Genomic DNA, 23,931 nt, shown 5'->3' with positions numbered 1-23,931 from the left:
TCTAAAAAAAAATTAAGGTCAGGTGTGGTGGCGCATGCCTTTAATCCCAGCACTCAGGAGGCAGAAGCAAGTGGATTTCTGTGAGTTTGAGGTCAGCCTGGTCCTGTCTAGCCAGCCAAAGCTACACAGAGAGACCCTGTCTTAAACAAACTTTAAATCTTGACTAGCTATATAAACTGCAAGATGCAGAGACTCTTTAATGGTTTTAAGAGTTGATTAATATTTTGATTTTCTAATTCTCAATGATAAGAACTGCTTTGGATAAATACATAGAACAAAATAGCAGAATTACATTTATGGCCATTTCAGAAATTGTTGAGGGGCCAGCAGATGGTTCAGTGGGTTAAAGGTGCTTGCACTGTAAGCCTAGAAACTTGAGCTCAAGCCCCAGAACCTACGAAAGTCTGGAAAAAGAAGTAACTCCACAAGATTGTCCCCTGACCTACATTTGCCCCTTAGCTCATGCTCCTACACACACATCCACACCATACATACACAATAATAATAAAATCTTAAAAGAAAGTTTTGGGAACTCTGTCCTAATCACAAGTCAAAATTCATTTAATGAAACTTGTCAGCAACTCAAATAGGATTTTAAAAACCAAACGGTCTCACATAATACAATTGAAAATAATAATGATGATGATGATGGTACCTACAGCCCAAAGAATGATGGTAGGAAAATATTAAAAGTCATTATATTCTACGGTTAAACAGTTATGTTTCTGTAACAGCAGGCCTTGTAGAGAAAACACTGTCTCAAGTCCGGGGTCAGGTTGGGGGTCAGGTAGCATGGCAAGTGACAGCCATGTGTGCACAGGGTGTCCATGTTTTCTACTCTGAAGTGAGACTATAGTGAGGTCATCTAATGCAGCATGGTTTAACAAGGCCAGAAGCATCTGGGGCCCATTATACGCTTGATTTTAAATTAAATTTTGGTCATTTTAAGTTCATAAAACTTTGATTGTTGCCAATCGTGTGTGTGTGTGTGTGTGTGTGTGTGTGTATGTTTTGTGTGACCTCCACATTCAGTTACTCTATCTAATATCGGAATAGCAACCCTTAGCTTAAGAAACCGAGATTTAGGTGCTAATTTGAAACACATCATGGTCTCAAAAGCTTGGGTGTATGATGCCCTTTCAAAAGCACAGGACAGAGGCTAGGGGTGTAATTCCAAAATCTAGCACTCACCCTAGCATATGTGAGGTCTGGCATTATACTCCTAGCACTGGAAAAAGATCGCAGGGCAGCCCTACATCTGCCTTAACAGGGCCTGTGTGCAGGCATTGTCTCCTGGATACTTAGAAGTTCCCAGCAAGGGCAGTAGCACACGTGGCCTGCGTGGCCTGCCATGATTCAAATAAATAATGAGTAAAAGTTCATAAGAGCAGAACCCTATCAAGCAGGCAATGGAACTCCCCTCTAACCCCGATGCCTAATCTCATGCTGGTACCATAGAACTCAGGAAGGGGCCAGGGGCACGGCAGGCTGCTTCAGGGCAGGCTCTTGGAGCACCCCCAGTTCTGTGATTTCCCCTAATCTTAGGTTGCCTGGAAAGAATTAGGCATTCTCATCTCCAAGGCCCCGTGCCTTTCCCAGCTTTTATGAAAGATACCCTCCAACACACTGGCCATGCTCATGAGGCCTAAGGATGTGTGGCCGGAGGGACCAGATATCCTTTGGTAACAGTGCCTTTTCTGTTCCTGGGTCAGAAAGAGATGGCGAAGATAAAGCATCAATATAGCATTGATGAGCTGAAGCACCGGGAGGCACAGATGCAGGCCCGGCTGGAGGCTGAGAAGGCCCAGCAGGAAAAGCTGGCGGAGCACAAGGTACCACACAGACAGCTGACCTGCCCTGGACACAGAAGTACCATGAGAGTGCTGGTCACATTAAGCAAAGATCCACAGGGACCCTCAGAACCCCAAAACTTGTAAGGCATACTGCAGCCACAGGACCCGACACATACTCCCTGCCTTGCAGGGCCCCTATTACCATGTCCAGAGGCAGCTCAGCCCAGTCCCCATCCCCCACCCCAAGCCCATAGAGACTGTCCTAAAAACACTTGGTTCCAGTGACTCCTTTACTGAAGGCCATCAAGCTGTTTCCCATCCCACGTAGTCACAGTTTGGTTTTCAGCGCTGGGGCTCTGACTTTGTGGCTGTGCCTTGCTGGCTCCCCGACGACCAGCCCCAGCCCGCTATGAACCTCAGTAGAGCGGTAGGCCACTTCTTGGAACCAGCCTGCGGCTCTATCTGCTGCACCTCTGTGCACATCCTCCCTGTGCCTGGAACACCGCCACACACTTGGCTTCCTGGGAGGGAGGGCTGCAGCTCAGGTGCCATGTCCCCCACAGGAATCCTTGGCTGCCTCCACCCTCCCAGGAGCCTGGCTCTGGGTCACCATGTCTGGGTATTTGAATTCACAGATGGCGTTCATCGAGCACTTGGATGGCTCCTTCCTGTTTGACAGCATGTATTCCGAGGATGTGGAGGGCAACAAGCTGTCCTACCTGCCTGGTGTTGGTGAGCTCCTTGAGACATATCCTTTTGGGGTCACTGCTGCCTCTTCGGGTGCAGGCCTGGTCCAAGTTCCGCCAGTTTGCCTTGGGCAAGTTCATTTGCAAGTTCATGTGAGACCCTGGTTGTTAAATCTCTGCTGGCTACATGTATGCAAAAGGCTATTCCAGCTACACCAGGTGAGTTTTGTGGGGCAGCGCTGTCCAGATTTCTGCAGGCACATTGTGTGATAGCTGCTGGCTGGGTCTGCCATGCCTGGGAAGCTGGGTTTTCTGAGGTAGGAGTAGGGAGTGTTCTACGCCAGGGGAGTCTCCACTGGCTACGTTACTGCTCTTGAGCCACACCCCCCTAAGCACATCTCCAGGGTAAGCAGTTTGTACAGGATCACTCATCTGTGTGGCCTAAGAGCTTGCATTTGTCCCTAGCTGGTCAGAGCCCGAGGATGCCACTTGTCATATATAGTGGCAGTGGTCCTGAGAGCCAAACCATGGGCTTCAGTGGTAAGAGGGAGATGGAGGGCACCTCTAGGACAAGGGGCTTTCTGAAGCAGAGGGTTCTGAGTTGAGACAGCTGGTCCCAGATAGGTCTGTGGGCCACCAACACTGATGTCAGCCTCCAGAAAACTTACAGGGATGGATCTCTAATAAAGGAAGTGTCATTTGGGAATAAGATGTGAAACTAGAATTGAGATTTGGGAGCGGTCAGGATTCCCCAGGAATGAGAAGCGACCGCACTGTCACATATCATGGTGCCTGCAGTTGTCCTTTCCCTGGCTTGAGTGTGGGCGAGTACAAGGCTGGCTGACCCTGTGATGACTTCTATGTGAGACCCTCCATCCATGGCCCTCCCAGCTCCTCTGGCCAGCTTTGGTGAGATCCTAAAGGCAGAGTCTAGACATCGGTGGCTGCATTGAATCTGACACCTTTCTCGGTGGGTCTACCCAGAACCCAAACTCTGTGAAGAGAGTAAATTGGGGAAGATGGTGCTTCAACCATGTTGGCCACCCCTCTTCCTCAGGGACTTATGCTTAAACACCATGAAGCTGTGAGATTTGTGGAAAGGCATCCCATCTCCTGAACACAGCATCCCAAAGACCCTATGGGGTTGCCTGCCTGAGCCCCAGGACTCTGCCAAGGACTTTTTTGGTTTGTTTGTTTTGTTTTGTGACAAGGTCTCACTATTGTAGCCCTAGCTGTCTTAGAACTCACTCACAGAGATTCCCTGCCTCTGCCCCCACCCCACCCCCTACCAAATCCTGGGATTAAAGGTGTGTGCTACCATGCCCAGCCTCCAAAGGACTCTTTGTGGTGGCTTCCTCCATACCCTTAGCTTCGGTAAGGGAAGGACACTGAGGCCCAGAGAGGTAACTTGCTAGGGTGGGTCCCAGAAGCACCATTAGAGCTATGGCTTACACCTGGACCACTTGGTTCCTCTCTCAGCTCAGAAGAGCCACAGAACAGGCCCTTCTCAGAAGATTTCTTTAAAAAAAAAAAAAAAAAAAAAAAAGATTTTAATTTAACCAGAGATTTTTAAAAAAGAAAAAGAAGAAAAGGGCTCCAGCTCATCTCCTGGCCAGGCTTCTAGCTCTCACTGGACCCCAGTCCTCTGGAAGTCTCTTCTAAATCCTTTGGCCCTGTTCCTGAGTTCCTTAGGTGCAGGTAGAGATGCCACAACCATCACATTCTGCTCCAGATTGCAAGCCCCAGATCGCTGGCTCCTCTGTTTCCCCTTCTGTCAGGAGGACCACCTGTGGCCTCCATAGTATTCAGCGTTTCATGCTCTGCAAGGAACTGTCAACATTTTTGTCACAACCCTAGTAGCCTGTTCTTGAGTCCCAAGCTTCCTTAACAGCCACTTACCTACAAGGACAAATTTGTCATCATCTGCCTGAACATTTTCGAGTATGGCCTGAAGCAGCAAGAGAAGAGAAAGGCAGAGTTAGATACTTTCAACGAGTGCATACAGGAGGCCATCAAGGAGAACCAGGACCAGGGCAAGCTCAAGGTTGCCAAGTTTGAGGAAAGGCATCTGCTGGTAAGTCCCCTTCTCCTGTGCCAGGTGCCAGGACTCACCTCATGTGGAGGAGCTGCAATGTCCGTGCCCTCCAGCGCTCCCTGAGGCCCCTAGTCTCTGTCCACGTGCCAGGGATCACAATGTCATCAAAGGGCACCACACACAGCTCCACTGAACCAGCACAGGGGTCCTCCCTCACATCAGATACCCCAAGGATTCAGGGTCACCCCGAAATCATCATCATTAGTGTTAGCCATGGGATTATCTGTACCACTCGTCTGCTGATGACGGCGGTAACACCCATGCTCTCTTCTGTTCATTCGTTCATTCGTTCATTCGTTCAGTAGGCATTTATTTTCCAAGCCTCACTCTGCCTAGGTCTGGCATGCTAGGGTTCTGATACACATGGTCCCTGTACTTGTCAGTTCCCACCTTGTAAGGCACTGGGCCCTTCCTCACCTGAGTGACTGAGTGGTCAGGGCTGTCCTGGAGCTCTGGAAAGGCTCACTTCCAGAGAAAGACCTGGGGCCCCTCTGCCAGCAGCACAGGCAGGGATTAAGTCAGGGTGCCTTGGGATTTTAACAGAGTATGCCCCTCTGCACCCACTAAGTCCATTCATCCACAGCCTGCCTGCTCCTCACAAGCCTCTCACTTTAGCTCATCTTGATTTTTCTTGTCTTGTTTACAGCCATTCTGCCCTTTTCTCTTTCCTCCCCTCTATGGTAAGGTATTACTTTATTATGGCTCTTTATAGATTGAGCTAGTAGCCCTGAAGCCTTGAAGGACCTTGAGAGTATTTTTCTTGGTTTGCTGTGTAGCTTGACATTTGTCATTGGTGCTTTTGTTGTGTAGAGTGTTTGTTTGTGTAGTCAGGCAGTCTACTGAGCACAATACACCCCCAGCATATGATATAACACACACACATACACACACACACACACACACACTTTGTAGACTAGACTGGCCTTGAACTCACAGAGATCCACCTGCCTCTGACTCCCAAGTGCTGGAATTAAAGGCATATGCCACCATGCCCAGCATGAGTTAGTTTTAAAAGCATTATTTGCGCAGATATTTTTCAGCCCTGGCTCCCATCTCTGATGATAAGAATGTCTTCCCCTTCTCCTGGCATAGGCAAAGAATTTCATCTTCTACCTTTGAGGAGATGGGGTAGGTCTGAATAATGCTCTTTTGGCACTGCATTTTCAGGTGCCTTCACATGCAATAAGTCAGAGCAGCAGGTAGCTTCCCCAAGGTCACAGAGCTAGCAGATTGTGAGCTAATTATTGAACTTGGGCACTTCAACCCCCAGACTCCAAGTTTTTACCTATAAAATCACACTGTCACTTACTACTAAGTAAAGTGTTTACCTACTGAATCCTAAAACTCAGGGGTTTTGTTTGTAGAATGTGAATGCCATCCGAGAAGAGAGTGAACTGCCCAACATAGAGAAGAAGCTGATAGAGTGCAGCGATGACATCAACGAGCTGTTCAACATACTCATGACGCTGGAGATGCAGCTGGTGGAGCAACTGGAGGTAGAACCAGACTGGCGTAGATGCAGGAGCCTCAGCATGCAGCTGCAGAGCCTTACAAGCATGCCCTCCACAGGCTCTTCCCCTGTATGTCCAGTGTAACCCAGTGGACACACAGGAGAAGACTGGGCAGGTAGAGACAGGTGGGTCTCTAGGGCTTCCTGGCCAATAGTTTAGCAAACATGAGTTCGGGTCAGTGAGAGGAAAACAGGCAAATGGTGCCTGAGGTTGTCCTTTGCCACCACCCAACATTCACACTCCCCACACACGAGCACATCATCGCATATAAAAATGAGCACGTGCATGTCGCATATGCATGCGCATGCACACACGTGCACGCACACACCACTTTCTTCCAGAACTATTAAAATACATTACAGGCAGAGGCTAAAAGTGTAGCTCAGTGCTTGCTTGCTTGCTTGCTTGCTTGCTTGCTTGCTTGCTTGCTTGCTTGCTTGCTTGCTTGGCACAGACAAGGCCCTAGGTTCCATCCTCAGTAATCGCCAAATAAAGAAAAGAAAAGGAAGGCACACACTGCTATCTTTGCTGCCTAGAAAATGATTCTTTTGGAGAATGAGAGGTGAACTTGTTTCTCTGAAAATCTCCTCTCCCCCATCCTAGAAGAGCCCAGAGTCCCAATAGTGTGCAGATTGCTTATTTGGCCCAAGGGGAAGTTCGGGGGCGTATGAAACAAGGTGGACCTCCACTCGGGAACCAAACAAAGGCTCATCAGTGTTGCAGGCTGCGCTTGCTGTCTTGGGGGTTGGCAACACAAGAAGCCTGTCACTTGGCACTGGTGATGGGAAATGAAAAGCACGGCTGTCTTAGATGCATTTGCAGCCAGGGTGACTTGCGTGTTTGCAGGCAGCCGGGCTGGGAGTTGGAAGTGGTGTGATGAATTGGACCTCATCAGATGTTGCCATGGCTGGGCCAAGAGACAGTGCCTAATCAATTCCTCACACATCAAGTGACACTTCCTACACAGGATGGATTCGCTGTCGCCCAGCACAGCAGCCGCTCATTTCCCTCCGGGAATTGCTCTGCTCAAGCACTGCCTGGGCAGCGCCACAGGGGAGGGCTGCTGCTGGCTCCCAGTCCTCTCAAGCAGGGAGACTGTTTTCAGGATGCAAACATCCCCCAGGTCCATGTTCTCATCCTGCCCATGTCACCAGCCACCTAAGGCCGGAAGGCAATTGTTTGTGCTTTCTAATGACCTTTTATTCACCAAAATGGTGCTCACACGCATGTGATAATGGGCTCATTTTCACAGCCTGCAGACTGGCCTTGGGCTCCTGTGAATGCCCTTGCTGTGCTAGAGGTCTGTGGGAGGCAATGGGAAGGGTCTTCCAGGGGAGCCGGTTTCATAGTCACATTCGTCTATCACTTTCTCAACAACATTGAGATCTGCTTAGGCCACAAGTGCTCTGCTAAGTACTGGGAACAGCAGCTAACCATCAGATAACAGGTAACAGCCTAGGGTAACATCAGCATCTATCCAGGGTCCTGGCATCCTGGCTTTGCCAGATAGTTGGTAAATCATTGGGTGATGTAGCTAATTTAACTACACTAACCACTAACTGCCATGATACTACACAGAAACCCTGTCTCATGTATGAAGAGGCCCAGAGAGATTAAATGATGTCCCTGGAGTAGAGCTGGCTCTTGAGATCACCCTCTGCTGCTTTTGTGAAGATGATGGACAGATCCTGCTGAGAGGCCTGAAAGGAAGGAGTCCATTTAGGGAGGGGGGAATCAGTATATGTGCTCCTGGCAGAGGCAGCTACATAGGAAAAAGGCCTAGTGTCAGAGCTGCAGGATTATCTTGCTTAGTGGGTAAAGGTGCTTACCGCCAATCCTGGTGACCTCAGTTTGAGCCCTGAGACCCACATGGTGGAAGGAAAGAACTGATTCCAAAAAATGTCCTCTGATCTCCACGTGTTCACACACACACACACACACACACACACATACACATACACACGTAATATAAAAAAATTAAATCCTGGGGCTGGAGAGATGACTCAGTGATTAAGAGCACTGGTTGCTCCTCCAGAGGACCCAGGTTCAATTCCCAGCACCTACATATCAGCTCACAACTGTCTCTAATTCCAGTTCCAGGGGGTCCGACACCCTCACACAGAATATATACAGGCATAACACCAGTGTACATTAAATAAATCTTTAAAAAATGTAAATCCCAGAGGCAGTAGCTGATGAGAGCTACTGGTTAAAAGCACTTGTTGCTCATGCAGAGGACCTGGATTAGGATAACAGACCCCACATGACAGCTCTCAACTGTTTGTAACTCCAGGTCTAGGGGACACAATGCCCACTCCTGACTTCTGCAGGCACCAGGCGTGTACACTGTGCACAGACATGCATGCAGACAGAGCACTCATGTACATACAATAAGTAAACCTTTTAAAACATCGACAGCACGAGCATTCAAGAGGGTAGTGAGCTGACACTGCAGAGCAGCAGAGCTCTGGGAAGGAGGGGTCAATCCTTAGCCATTGGCTGCCCTAGGAAGTCAAGGGGGGTGGGCTTTGCCGTGAAGGGTCTGTGATTTGAGGTGGTGTAAAGGATGTCGATACACATGTTGACTATCTTCTGTATCATTTCTAGGAGACTATAAACATATTTGAAAGAAACATCACTGACTTGGTGGGACTGTTTATTGAAAATGTCCAAAGTCTATATCCTTTCTGTGATGAGCCCTACCACACCCCATGGGAAGGCACCATGGGCTTCTGGGGTTGTCTTGACCTCTAGAGCAGCTAGGGCAGATGGGCTTAGGTTCTTAACAAAAAGCAAAGGTGGATGAAGCCTCTTCAGAAAGTAAGAGGAGCCGGGTGGTGGTGGCGCACGCCTTTAATCCCAGCACTCGGGAGGCAGAGGCAGGCAGATCTCTGTGAGTTCGAGACCAGCCTGGTCTACAAGAGCTAGTTCCAGGACAGGCTCCAAAGCTACAGAGAAACCCTGTCTCGAAAAACCAAAAAAAAAAAAAAAAAAAAAAAAAAAAAAAACCCAGAAAGTAAGAGGAGATCAAGGAACAGCTCGGTGGAGAACTTGCTTAACAGGAGTGAGGCCCTGGGTTCAATGCCCAGCACTGAAAAGAAGCGAAGGAAAGTAGAGATTAACAGTGTGTTAATAAATGGTGGCTATAGAGTAAAGTGAATGCTTTAGATCATACTTCAGTTCTTACCCAAAATACTTAACCCCATAGATTTGCAGAAAGACCTAAGTCCTCATCCCAAAAAGGTGTTTATACCCCTACAGGGCCCTAGTTCTCGGCTCTCCATTTTTGAACATTTTTGAAAGTAGAAGAATGTAAATTGTACCAATTTTCACCAGGAAAGAGGTCCTTCCTAGCATAGGATGCAGATTTGGTGACCACAGACATATTCCATAGCACCTGAAGTGCCTCCCAGCACTCAGCAGTGGTGGCCTTGCTAGAGTGCCGTTCTGGATGCCAGAGGGGCTTCTGCACAATAGTCTTGCATATGTTCCCAAGTGGGTGATGCTCATGGGCACACAGACACCCCAGAATTCCTGACTGACTTTTTTTTGCAGAAAACCACTCTGGGATAAGGCACTACCCACTCTGAAGACAGGACAAATTATAGGGGAGTTTGACAGGCTACTTATTAAGGTTAGAAACCAACATATGAAACATTATCAGCCCTTAATAGGGACAAAGTGCTAAGTTCACCCCAGAATGAACTCAGGTTCTGTCATCCTTGGGCTCAGAGTCCAGCATGCAGTCATCGAGGTACCAAGTGTTATGCAGAGTACAGGGTCATCAGTCTCCATAAACACACACACACACACACACACACACACACACACACAAAGACCTGCAGGTGGCCACAGGAACCAGGTGAAAGGAGATAGATTCCAGGCAGCAGAAGCAGCATGTTCCATGACCCTGAGGAGGAATCTGAGAAAACAAGTTTCCAGATGAGGACTTCTGGCCATGTCAGAGAATGGACGCTCCAGGGAACTCTAAGCTAGGAACTGGCTACTTAAACCCCTTCCTCCTATTCCAGTTGGTGTTGGAGAAGGGGTAAGAGGACATGGGAGAGCAGTGAGGCCTGCTGCAGTGTTGGGAAGCCATGGGGGTGGAGAAGTTGATGAGAGTGAGGACTGAGGTGAGCTGCCACCAAGGGACAGTAATGACCCAGTGTAAGGACAGGAATAACATGGCGACCTGAGGATGGCCCTGGGCTTTGATGCGTGTGGGTGACAGCTCGAAGGCTATGATGCCTCTTAGTAGCTCAAAGCAGATCTTGAACCCTTAAATTAGAGCAGCGGTAACTTATCAGCTATCCTGCATATATATGGCTCACAACAGTAGCAAACTACAGTTACGTTATAGCAACAAAATAATCTTATGGGTGGGGTCACCACAGCATGAGGAACTGTAGTAAAGGCTCGCGGCAGCATTAGGAAGGTGGAAAACCACACCTTAGAAACTGGTCTCTCTAGTGGAGATGGCATGGCCTTGTTTAGCAGAGGCTCAGCCACCGGTGGGAGACATCTGGCCTGCTCTGCCCCTGGCTTTAACTCACGACTGCAGGATGGCTCAGTGCCGGGACTTGGAGAACCATCACCACGAGAAGCTCCTGGAGATCGCCATCAACACCCTGGAGAAGATCCTCAAGGGCGAGATGGATGAGGACTTGCCAGATGATGTGCGGGCGGTGAGTAAGGGAGGAAGGACTGGGGCCAGAAAGTAAATAGCGGAGGTGCAGCCAACTTGTGGCTCGCCTAAGCGTGACCAGCTCCTGGAGCCTCTGTGTCTTCACCTGAAGGAGACAGTAGCCTGCTTTGCTGGGTTAGGGTTAGAAGTGCAACACTAGTACAGCCCCAAGCCTCATGTCTGGTCCAGCATGAGGAATACTGGGGATCCATCATTGAGTCTACACCTCTGAGTCCAGCCTGAGCTCCAGCAGCAGCACGTAGATGGCTTAGGAAAGGGCTCCAGGCAAGGATGAATAGGCACAGGTCCAATACTGCCCCTCAGGGGCCTGCTTTTGTCCAGGCCCTGCTGAGTTCCTCAGCTGCTCTTGAGCACTATGCTATTGCCAGGCCATGTTCCAGTTACCCTGCCTGCCCCTTATAAACTGTTCTCCATCTGCAGGCAGGTAGAGCCACTGGAAACCCAGACTACACAGTCCTCACCCCTCCCAGCTTGCCATGTCTTAGAGTTCATTCCCATAGGTCTCAGATACTCCAGGCTAGGCCTGCTTCCCTTGGAGCCCCACCCCAGGTTCTGATGCTTAGTGACCAGCCTCCAGGGTACTCCCGTCTGTCAGGGTTGCCCCTTTCAGCTGACATCCTGTCTTATTAGGGCTTCTACTGCTGTGATGAAACTCCATGACCAAGGCAACTTGGGGAGGGAAGGCTTTATTTCATCGTACAGCCCGCGGGTTATAACCTTGTACTCAGTGAAGTCAGGGCAGGGACTCCAGCAGGGCAGGAGCCTGGAGGAGTAATTGATGCAGAGGCCATGGAGGAGTGCCGCTGACTGGCTTACTCCTCATAGCTTGCTCAGCCTCCTTCTTTATAGAAGCCAGGACCACCTGAGTCCAGAGGTGGCACCACCCACAGTGGGCTGGGCCCTTCCCCATTGATCACTAATTAAGAAAATGCCTTACAGCTAAATCTTATGGAGGCCTTTTCTCAAGTGAGGCTACCTCCTCTCTGATAACTCTAGCTTGTATCAGGTTGACATAAACCCGGCCAGTACACATTCTGTCTGGCAGACATGCTCACTTCAGTCTCTATGTGCCTTTCTTGCCCTTGGCATTTAGATCTCAGCTCAAGTCCTAGCTCTCCTGAGAGGCTCTCCCCGGGTACCTCTTACACTGCCGGCCCTCCTCCACACCCCATCCGTCCGGTCACAGTTTTAAACTTAGGTTCATGTCGATTTGCTCCTACAACTCTTCACACTTCATCTAAGCTTGTGAAGGAGACCAGAGATGTCGTCTCCTCACCATGGACTGCCTGTGCCGGCAGGAGCATCCAGCATGGCAGCGGGAATGACTCTGGAGCTGAGTGGATGAAAACATGTATTTACTAAATCTGCCTTATCAGGAGCTGGGCTGAGCTGTGCAGACAGAAGGCCAGCAGCCTTGGCCCCGTAGCCTCTGTTCTGAGGCTAGGATAGCAGGGTGCAGGGCCACAGTCACACTAACCTCCTCTCCACAAGCCACTTACAGAGCCCATTGTTGACCAGACAGGAAAACGCTACTCTACCCTAACCGAGAAGCACGTCTCCTCTGAGAGTACTCACGGGGCGGGTCGAGTTCCTGGGCCTGTGACAGCAGTGACCACCATCACTCCCTAGTGACTCTAGCACACAGGAAAACATGGGCTCCAGAGGCAGAGAGGCAGGTCAGCGTGCCCTCTCATCCAGGTGGCCCTGTCTAGCACGGTAGTGTCTGGCAACCAAGTTTCTTCATTAGAGGATTACCACCACCCAACCTGTTGACCTCACGTGACCTCATTCCTCACCAAAGGAAGCAGCGTTATCACTCGGGGTTGTGAACGAGAACGCTGAGCAAGGCAGGCTCCTAGGTGCCTGGTGAGAATGGCACAAGCAGTGAGGGCAAGGGTCTGATTTTGACTCTAGTCTGACAGACAGCGCTGAGCCTGCAACCGTAGTTGTCGCTGCACCCACAGCTGACAGGCATTTTGGGGGTAGAAAGCTAAGGGGCTCTGTCTCTCTGCTAAAGGGATCCTTAGACTCACTAGCAAGACTAGAATAGATTACTGCCTTCAAAGCTTCATGGTAAGCTGGGCAGTGGTGGCGCACACCTTTAATTTCAGTACTCAGGAGGTAGAGGCAGGTGGATCTCTGAGTTCCAGGACTGCCAGGGCCACACAGAGAAACCGTGACTCCAAAAACAAAACAAAACAAAAAACCTGGGGGAGAGCCAGTGAAAGCTCCTTCTTCTTATTTACAGTCAGAGACAAGAAATCCCCAGAAACCCAGCTGCCTTTTGCAGAAGCAATAAAATGGCCTGCTTTCTGCGGAGAAAAACATTGGCCATGAGAAAGTCTGAGCACACCAATAGCTGGCACCTACTGCAGTCTCTGAGAGCCAGCCTCACAAGAGCTGGGCACAAAACAGCCCCTTCAGTCTCCAGGTAGACTTGGAAAGTAGGCACCGCTGTGTTTCCATGCGGATGGGGAAAGTGAAGCCCAGAGATTACAGCAGTGGAGCTGTGATTCGGACCCAGGCACCTTGACGCGACAAAATGTTTACTGGGCCTACAGCAAGAATGGTCCAGAAGAGGAAGAGGGCTGAGGATGAAAGCAATCTGGCTTCTGCTACCCTGAGGTCATTGCACAGATCATGATTCCAAAGCCACACGGCTTAGGGTGTTTCCAAAGCACCCCTCTGAAGCCAAATGCTGTTGGCCATGCCACCATCCTGACCCAGCTTTCCCGCAATTGTGTCCTCCAACCTGGGCAGAAAATTCAAGACTCCATCTGAGCTGGAGAGAGAACCTCAGCGCCAACAGAAAGGAGGGATGTCACCTGCACTCTTAGGAACTCTGGACGTCCATGCAGGAGCTGGGTCGGTGCTCAGTTCTGCTCCATGGAAGGAGCTGCACGTTCCCAAAAGCTGCTTGAAGGAAGACTAGAGTTGATGCTGCAGCCATGCCTCTTTCTGGAGTCCAGGGCAGCGCGTGCTTCCGCAGTTTCTTTTGGATGGAAGGATACTTCTTAGATAATATTGGAGAATGACCACAGAAAGGGGAATGGGTTCTGCGGGACCCCTTCCAGCTCATCTCAGGCGTCAAGGAGTTAGAAGCAAAGCTTCGCGGAGGAAGGGACTTTGTGCTGGCGCATGCAGGTCCAGGTCCTTGTTCTCAATCTGAAGTCAAAGAATATAAACATGAATGCAAGTGAACTCATCAGAGGCCATTGCAAAGCCACAGGTACAGTGACAGTGCTCTGGTAGAAATGCAGGGACAGGGGTCTAATCTTAAATTCTGTGAAGAAGTTAGTGTGGCGCTTGCATAATGGGTGAAAAATCCTGATATTTTGGAGCAGTTCGAGCACTGAATGGATTCAGGAATTCGGACTCAGTTGCAAACAGACTCTTGTGTGAAGAGCAGAAGGGTAAGTTCTCTGCAGGCAGAATTCCTCCCTGCTTTTTAGTTAGAGAAGGAGCCTATGGATGGGCAGTGGATCATGGGATATCCTCTTGCCATCCTAACACTGTGACCACAGATTCAATTTAGCTGCACTTACAGGACCAAGAGGTAGCTGGGCAGTGATGGAGATGCCTTAATCCAGCACTCAGAAGACAGAGGCACTGTGAGTTCTAAGCCAGCCTAGTCTACAGATTGAGTTCCAGGACAGTCAGGGCTACACAGAGAAACCATCTCAAAGGAGGAAAAAAAAAGAAAAGAGAAGGAAGAAAGGGAGGGAGGGAGGGAGGGAGGGAGGAAGGAAGGAAGGAAGGAAGGAAGGAAGGAAGGAAGGAAGGAAAATGATTTGGGCATTTGGGACACAGTAGGTGCTGTGCTTGTGGCTCACGAAGGGAATGTTGCTGCTTTTGTCTCCAAAGGAGGCTTGGCCTTGAAACATCCAGGGAGAGATGGGCTGGTTGCTCTTTCTGGATGTGGCTGCTGAACTGAAAATACTAGATCTCGTGACCCCTACTCCACAACTGTGAGTACCTCAGGAGTGGCGAGCATCTTGTATGCACCGCATTGGCTGGAGAATGTTCACAGCTTTACAAGCTGAAGATGCTTTCCTGAACTGCATTGGACACTATGCAAAACAAGTTTGTCAGTTCATTGTCCCTCAAAAGTGAAGGTTGGGTGTGAGTGCACCATGAAGTGACAGTTCTCCAGTCCTGCACACACTCCTAGTGGAATTTCTGTGGAGCCACACCATGAAGGATATATGTCAGCCCAGGACAGGAAAGCCAAGACTCTTATTTCAAGACTCCCTAGGGCTGTGGCAAGACAGTCAGCAATTAAAGATGGGGTCTGCTGCATGGAGAACCCAGTGAACTGACCTCCAAGCTGGATATGAAGTGTCTGAGAGACATTTCAGAACCTGAAACTGGGTGTTTTATCTTCCTTGTTCTTTAATTCCTATTGCAACCTGGGCACTAGTTGGGACGTAAGTGCTGCTCTACTTAGTGCCGGTTGACACTCAAGTCTTTGAAGGCAAGCTGGAGCATGTGTAGGTGTGCACAAATGTGCAGTGTCTGTGCTTGCTTCTCCCTGATGGGCTATGACCTCAGGTGTAACCTATAACCTGGAACAAGCAAATCATCTTTACAAAATGTGTTTTGAATTGTTTGCAAGTGAAACCTAAAGTTGTAGGAAACTTTCATTTCATTGAGGGCCCAGCTGTGGTTGACACAATATGAACAGAATGAATCTGCTTGTTTAAATGACTTGACCTTGATTGTGGTCCATTTAGTAACAGTGTTTTATTCATTAGTCTACCTGGATGTGTTCTCATCCCTCACACATGGCGTTCTTCTTTTAACAAAGAATGGTTTCAGTGAAACTTTCTAGCCAGGGTTTAAGGTCAGAACCTTGTAAAGTGATAATCTTGACGAGAGTTTTTCTTTCATGAGCTATCTGAAGCTTAAATAATGTTCAGTTATATAAAGTCTTAATTTATGTATAATGGAATGTTATGTACAATGTAACACTGTAATAATAAAGCAAAGTTTCACTCGGGAGGAAGAGACAGGCAGATAGTTTGAGGCCTGCCTGGTCTACAGAGTAAGTTCCAGGACAGGCTCCAAAGTTACAGAGAAAAGCTGTCTTGGTGGGGGGGAGGGAGCAAAATTTATGGGAAAATTCATAATATCTTTGTTCTTGTTCAACTATACTTTTAAAATAAAGGTACAAAAACAAAAGAAGGCTATTACTAGGTTCCTTACTCCTGAGTCCTCAGCGTGCACAGGTAGGTGTTCATCTTTTGATCTGCTCAGAGCCTAGCCTGCTGCCTGAGTAGGGAAGGAACTGAATGACTTCCCGTTATTCCTGTGGTGTTACTGTGCTGCTGATCCATTGTTCCACATCAGCTAAGCTGGCTTCCCTCACATGGGATTCTGTGGTGAGCCAGCGTCCCCACAGACACTGTTCTGAAATGGAGTGTGTGCACAGTAAGCTGAGAGAGAAGGCAGGAGGGAGAAAACCAAGTAGGTTGTTTTCCACACAACTTTGTATAGCATTCAGGACACTTTGAAAGTCCTGAATCTTCCTTTGGGAGCTAAGAGGTGTTGGATCCCCCCAAGTATTTAATCAAAGAATACTTCCTTTTGCAGAAACATTAAAATTTCAAGATCAGACATACATATTTTTGAGCATATTAGGCTGATACTCTAGCAAATGAAGCAAAGTACTGTTGTGTATCTCTGACCCAAAAATCCAAGCAGATGTTGGTGCATCTGCGATTTCAGATTTTCTGGTTGCAGGGGTGTTATAAAGACTATGCAGATATTCCAAAGCCAAACCCTGCAAAACCTGAAGCCCCACGCACCTCAGATAAGCCGTGTTCCCCTGTGTATGTGCTATCTGCAGTTTCTTAACAGAGGATACCCAGAACCTTTGCTATTCTTGTGTTTACTGGTACCTTGGGCTCAGAGTGGGGCAGTGCTTCCTCAGAGCTTCACCAAGCTTCCCCTGTCCCTGGGAATGACTGGGATGCATTCCCCATCTCAGCCCGAGTCTTCATCTGAGCCAGCCAGCCTCACTAGATGGTAAATAGTTGTACCAGCTTTCTGTAAGGACCAAACAATGTCAGGAACAATCCAAGACAAAGCAGGCCCCAGTGGAATGCAAAGCTCGATTCTGTTGAAATGAAAATAGCAGAGACAAACAGGAGGTGGACACCTATCAGTTTACAGGGCCCATGGTTGGAACAGCCTGGAGACCCAGCCAGACCTGACTATCGGAGGTGTAGGACTACCTAGAAAGCGGCTTTGTGAGAACCGATATGCCTAGCGAGGCTGCCTTGGCTAGCCACCTGCCAGCTCCCTGGAGAAAACATGCTCTTGATGGGGACCGCAGCATGACACCTGTCATGGCTCAGGTTGAGGAGCAGGCTGTTGCCCAGGGATGAGCTGGCACAAAGTGACTGATACAATATGGGCTCCCCATTAGATGTGGCCACACAGCCTGGGGACTCCCAGAGACCTATTTTCTATGCAGCTCCCTCACTCTGTGCTCAGGGCATAATGACACACACGATCTCATTTAGACCTTCTCACTTTCCAGCTCTTTGTTGACAAAGACACAATTGTTAATGCTGTCGGGGCATCGCATGACATTCACCTCCTGAAGATTGACAACCGAGAAGACGAGCTGGTGACTGGAATCAACTCTTGGTGTGCACATCTATTAGACAAGGTGAGTAACGAATGCCAAGCCACCCATCAGGCTGGCTCAAGTTCTCTAGCTATGAGGGTGTGCTATTTTCCATCAGAAACAAAGTACAGAAAAGAATTAAGGATTGTAGAATTCTGCAATGAAGACAATATGGCCCAGTCACACTCTTGAACCCATATACTTCATTGTGTCTGTAACTCCTGCTTCAGAGACACCAGCAGTGCACGTTGTGGGTGGGGCTCTGAGGCGAACATCTTCCTTCCCTCTCTCGGGCCACAGTAAATGATGTCAGCTGTCATAGAACACCTGGCTTTCCTTCCATTCCCCAGATTCACAAAGATGAGATCATGAGGAACCGCAAGCGAGTGAAGGAGATCAATCAGTACATCGACCACATGCAGAGCGAGCTGGACAACCTGGAATGTGGTGACATTATAGACTAGGTGTCAGCCAGAGATCCCCTGATGAACCCAGCCCCTGAGAGTTATGGGAATTCCTTAGTTCACACCTACCCCAACACCCTTAGTAATAATTCTCAATTTAAAAAAAAAAAGGTCTGGTGTTAGTATTTTCTTAGCAGGAGACCGCGGCAGTGATCATGTATGAGCAGATCCTGAGCCACCTACACAGACGTCTCTGGGGGTGGCCGGCAGTCGGAGGGAAGTGTGGTGTTGGCAGAGTCCTAACCCCATGCATGCACTAGCACTCTTCACTTGGCTGCACCTTTCCCTACTCCGGGTGCTGAGGACCAGAGACGTGAGAGGCTGATGCTCCTACTGCAGCACTGAGCTACAACAACCTAGGCTGCCCCTGAAGGCAGAGGCCACAGCTCCCTTCAGTCAGGGGCTCAGCCTGGTTCTCCAGGCAGGCACATCATCCTCCCACTAGGCACGGCAACAGGAAGCAGAGCCTGCTGCTAAGACTGTGGAGGTGGCCAAGTGGAGAGGACGCTCAGGACTCCCATTGGAAGATGAGAGGAAAGATGTATGTGTTAGCTTCCCATCACTGTAACAAACACCATACACAGTCAACTTATAGAGAGAAGCTTTATTTTAGATCTTAGTTGCATAGTTCAGTTCATGATCAGTTGGCATCATCATGGCAGGCACACAGTATGAAACCACCTACCTCATAGCCAAAGAGAGAAGAGGAAGGACAGGGTCTCAAGAACCCCCTTTGATGTCACATCCTCACTGACCTAAGACCTCCCATTAGGTTTTGCCACCTAATCACAAGACCCAGGGGCACTGATCTTTGACACATGGGCTTTTAGGGATAGTAGCGACTACTCATGGGGAGGTCATTTCTGCTTATCTCAGGTAAGAACAACATACCAAAGAAACAGTTCCATCCAAGTTCTTCATAATAACCAATGGGCTTAATTGGGATGACTTACAGAACACAGGCAATTTGCAGGCAGTCTTGCCCTCCCCCTAGAAATGGCAGATACTACATATCCCTAGGGAGGACACGAGCCTTTTGGGCTCTCTCCTCCTCCCATGAGCGAGTATTATCGGGCCAATCTTGTGATGGCCTCATGCGGGTAATTACAGCTGCTCTGATTTCCAGACGGCAATGGCCATGCCACACCTAACTGACAGATTTTCACAACTCTACCCCTTCCCTGGCTCTGGCATTCTTTCCATTGCCTCTTCTGCAGTGCTCCCTGTACCCTGGTGAGCATGACTGCTAGAGATGGACGGTCATTTTCTTCCACTCAGGGCTGCGCACTAGCTGCTACACCTTAATACTCACTTGTTCCCAGTAGTTTCATCAACAATCACCACTCTTTAATACGAAAAGCACTGTTAATGAAGGCCAGCCACAGAAGCACAGATACTAGAATCCAATCTGAAAATCAGACTGGGGCATACACCTGTAATCCCACACATTCAGCCACATAGTGAATTTAAGACGAGCCTAAGGTAGAGAAAGGAGACATCTCTCAAAAAAGGGGGGGTGGGGTGAGGCCAGATGGATAGAAAGCAAGAGCAGGTGGAGGGGGCACACACAATCTGACAGTAAAGCATATTCATTTAACAAGACAGCAATAGCTTCTCCACTAAAACCTGACCTCCTTTGCCACAGATCTTGGGACACATATATTTTGTTCATACTCATATATCATGCCATTATTGCATGGCTGAATTGTGCACAGCATGCTGATAGCACAACACGTGAGGTGCACAGCTGAGCAGGATCATTGGTAAGAACTCTCCCCTGGCAGCCTGCACAGTGCTCTCCAACCTACCAGCTCAGCCAGTTCTGGTTCCGGCCTGCAACCAACAGCAGTCAGAACTGTGTGTACTGCGTGTGTACCTAAGGAACCTCCCCACCAGCAACTCAGGGAGGAAGCCCACCCTGGCACTGAAACTTTCATTCACAACCTTATTATGTCTTCTGGGTGTGCCTTTTCCTACTCATGCAGGTGCCTTCTGAGTTGACACTCATGGTTTTTTGTTTGTTTTTTCTTTTCTTTTCTTTTCTTTTTGAGACATCTCACTATGTAGTAGCTCTCTCTGGCTGCCCTGGAGCTCACTCTATAGACCAGGCTAGCCTCAGAGATCTGTTTGCCTCTGTCTCCCAAGTGCTGGGATTAAAGGCATGTGCCATGCCTGGTGACATTCCTGTTTTTAAATATTTATTTATTTATTTATATTATGTATACAATATTCTGTCTGTGTTTATGCCTACAGGCCAGAAGAGGGCACCAGACCCCATTACAGATGGTTGTGAGCCACCATGTGGCAGCTGGGAATTGAACTCAGGACCTTTAGAAGAGCAGGCAATGCTCTTAACCTCTGAGCCATCTCTCCAGCCCCGACATTCCTGTTTTTGTAGACACAGGCTGTTTCAATCACCTTGTCAGGTGGCACCTGTGTCTTACCTAATCACAAAATTCTCAAAGATGTTCACAGCTGTTGTCGGACCCCTGGCCCTTGTATGGGTTGATTCCCATCCTTGCTCCTCTGAGTACGTGTGCATGTCCTTCAGATACATTTCTAAGTCTGAAAATGGTTCAGAAATTAACATTACATGATGGATTCTTTTTATAGAGTGGGCAGGTTCTCTGAAGGCCCACCAGCATCTGTTCCAAACAAGTTCCAACCTGACCAGGGATTCAGCAGCCATGGACACTAAAACATGTTAATGGTCCAAAAGAACATGAAAGGGCCCCACTGTTTACACAATTCCCTCAAAGGAGCAAGGTTATAAAGCGGTATGGTGGGAGGTACCAAGTTAGGTAGCTCTCTGCCATCCAGATATTCTCCTAAGTCTCATATCTCCTCATCCTGGGCTCAACACATCTCCCCATACTAGTGAGCTCAGAGGGCCAGGTGGGAGCGGGCCATGCTCTTCTATAATACCAGCTTCTTAATTCAGCTGTCCAGTCAACTTTTAGCAAGCACACCCATGGCTTCTCCCTCCCCTTAGCCACACCTGGCTACTCAAGGCCAGGGCAAATTATCTCCATACCCAATATACTTTCTTGTAGGAAAAGAATGTATACAGCTTACTCTGGGGGGTTGGGAGAGGGAGACAATCTTAACCTTTGATGTCTATGCTGCTTGGCCAGGTCTGCTGAGAGCTGTACCTCAAGCTTCAATGTCTTTTAGAGGCGTGTGAGTTCTGACTTGGCAGTTTTTACTTAAAACTCTACCTTAACAGGAAGCTTGCTGTATTATTCAGAGCTCTCTAGATATGTAAGAGAGAAAGAGAAAGGGGATTTATTAGAATGGTTTACAAGTTGTGTTCCAGCTAATCCAACAATGGCTGCCTACCATCTGGACTACATGAGGACCCCCCCCCCCACCAACAAACAAAGCAAAAACTGAAACCAAAAACAAAAATGCAAACATAGGAAAACCTTAGTTTTTCTGCCCTCTAAATTAAATTTTTATGTGAGCGGCAGCTACTCCTCTGCTAGCCAGGAGAAACATCACGATGCGAGCGCCTACTGACTTAGGAACACAAATGCAGGGCAGATGAGGGCCATTTGGAAGGTCTAAGAATCGAGTAGTTGTTCAGTACATGAGGCTGATGTCTCACCTGGTCTTCAGTGTTTGCTGGAATTGTGAAGAAGGCTCTAATTACAGTGCAGAAAGAGCTTCCTTCTTCTGTCCTTTATATAGGCTGCCAGCAGACGATGTGGCCCAGACTAAAGCTGGATCTTCTCATCTCAAAGATCAGGATCAGAAGTGGGTCACAAATGATTTAATTAAGAAAAAAAATCCCTCGCTGGTCAATGGTGGCACATGCCTTTAATCTCAGCACTCGGGAGGCAGAGGCAGGTAGATCTCTGTTACTTTGAGGCCAGCCTGGTCTAGTGAGTGAGTTCCAGGACAGCAAAGGCTACACAGAGAAATAATGTCTCAAAACACCCCCCACCAAATGAAAAAAACCACAGATGTGCCCAGTCATTTGGGCCTCATTAAATCCAGATATAGTCAAGCTGACAACCAGGAACAGCCGTCACACTTGCCATGTTTGCACTGACTGAGTCAGACAGGCCCCTTTGCTTTTCTTTCTTTCTCCCCTCAATGCCTGATTTATAGCCCAGTCCATAGTTCTGCCAGACACCCTCCTACCTCATATTGCACTATAGGGGGTCAACAAAGCCCAAATCCCACACCAGAGACCCCGGCTGAATTAACTGCTCCCTTAACTCCTGCACACACAGCCCTCGGATACGAGGGACTAAGTGTCAACCCACCTCTCTCACACCTAGCCTCCTCAGCAGCAGCTGTCTGTCCTTCCTCTGCTGTCCTCTAGCTCCTGATTCTCATGGGGACTGACTCCCTTGTGTTGCCTTAGGTTAAGCAACCTTGGTCTAAAGGAAGGATGAGCAGTTCTATTATTCAGTTTTTGTTTCTAAAGCACTCACACTCAACCCATGTGTCCCACCTCACAGCCTCATAAGCCAGGCTGTAAGACACTTAGTTGTTTAAAAGTTTTCCCCAGAACTAGAGAGATGGCTCAGTGGTTAAGAGCACTGGCTGCTCTTTCAGAGGACCATGGTTCAATTCCCAACACCAATATGGAAGCTCACAACTGTCTCTAACTCCAGTTCCAGGGGATCCAATGCCCTCTTCTGGCCTCCATATGCACTGCATGTACATGGTGCACAGATATACATGCAGGCAAAATATACATACACATAAAATTAAATTAAAAAAATTTCCCCAATTCAAGCAGTTCAAAGACAGTACTGCTAGGTATGGTAGCACATACCTGTAATCCCAACACTCTATCTATCTATCTATTTATCTATCTATCTATCTATCTATCTTTCTATCTATCTATCCATCCACATACATACATACATACATACATGCATGCACACACATATACATATATGATATAGCTTTGAAACCAGCCTGAGCTACATAGTTCCAGACTAGCCTGGTCTATAAAGTGAGACACTATCTTAAAAAACAAACAGCTGGGCAGTGGTGGCACACCGCTTTAATCCCAGCACCCAGGAGGCAGAGGCAAGAGGATCTCTGTGAGTTTAAGGCCAGCCTGATCTATGGAGTGAGTTCTAGAATAGCCAGGGCTACACAGAGAAACCATGTCTCAAAGAAAAAACAAACAAACAAGCAAACAAAAAACAAACAAACAAACAAACAAAAAACCAACCACAAAGCACAAAACCCAACAGTTTATAAGAAAATTTAAAATCCTCGTTATGTTCTTTTAGGAATTACTGTTAAAATTTACTTCCAGAAGTATCTCATCTCCTGATTAGGGATGCTTCTGAATGTGTCAGGGTATTATGCTTTTGTGCATTTCTACACATTTAACTATTTCCATCAAGTTTAATTTCTATTTTGAACTTGATGCCTTTGCCTTTTATTAGTTTTCATTATTTGAGTTTAAATCCAATAAAAATTTGGTATACACACACATATACATACATACATACATACATACACACACACACACACACACACACACACACACATACACACAGACACATTCCAAAGTCCTTAATCTGGCATAAAGTGTCCTCAAAATCTAACCTTTGGGTAGCTCACTGCTTTCATTGTTTCCAGTATACTTATAATATCTGCTCCAGTCCAGGTATAATGCTTTTCTGGCTTAAAACAGTTAGAGTACTCCCTGACGATAACAGTTCCCTGCACTGGACTATGAAGGCCCCATCAACATGCTAAATCACGGATTTTTCCCCCCTCCTTTATACGGATTGGATCTGAAGGTATCTTCTATCATTTCTGCTTCATTCTCAGCCTTCCCTTTTCTACTTTCCTGAAGCTGATGCAGAAGACAGTATTGGCTGGCACTTTCCCACTCTAAGTTCTTCCTTACGTAGGCACAAGTTCTTTTGGGCCGTCGGCTCACAGTAAAAACAAGTGACTGCTATCACAGCCTGCTTAGGAGTCCTTCATATAGGTACTACTTTCAGCGACTGCAATATGTTCTTGAGTCCTTCAGCCATTTGAGGGCATCCCCGGTTCCCCTTAC

The 23,931-nt window shown here is 48.0% G+C and overlaps 1 protein-coding gene and 1 pseudogene across 1 annotated transcript in view; both read left to right on the top strand.

Moving 5' to 3' along the window:
* Drc3 (dynein regulatory complex subunit 3) overlaps positions 1–17,957 on the top strand; it is a 36,782-nt gene extending 18,825 nt beyond the window's left edge. Inside the window, exons 6-13 of the mRNA XM_038326034.1 lie at positions 1,717–1,832; positions 2,429–2,541; positions 4,379–4,553; positions 5,939–6,070; positions 8,693–8,763; positions 10,647–10,770; positions 17,335–17,466; positions 17,775–17,957. Coding sequence (XP_038181962.1) covers positions 1,717–1,832; positions 2,429–2,541; positions 4,379–4,553; positions 5,939–6,070; positions 8,693–8,763; positions 10,647–10,770; positions 17,335–17,466; positions 17,775–17,888 — 977 coding nt within the window. The 3' untranslated portion in view covers positions 17,889–17,957. The remainder of the gene's footprint in view (positions 1–1,716; positions 1,833–2,428; positions 2,542–4,378; positions 4,554–5,938; positions 6,071–8,692; positions 8,764–10,646; positions 10,771–17,334; positions 17,467–17,774) is intronic.
* On the top strand, positions 13,261–15,109 carry LOC119813540 (annotated as a pseudogene).
* Positions 17,958–23,931: the final 5,974 nt, after the last annotated feature.

Source organism: Arvicola amphibius, chromosome 4, assembly GCF_903992535.2.
Source record: "Arvicola amphibius chromosome 4, mArvAmp1.2, whole genome shotgun sequence".
Lineage (NCBI taxonomy): Eukaryota > Metazoa > Chordata > Mammalia > Rodentia > Cricetidae > Arvicola > Arvicola amphibius.
This window is presented reverse-complemented; position numbering and strand designations above follow the sequence as displayed.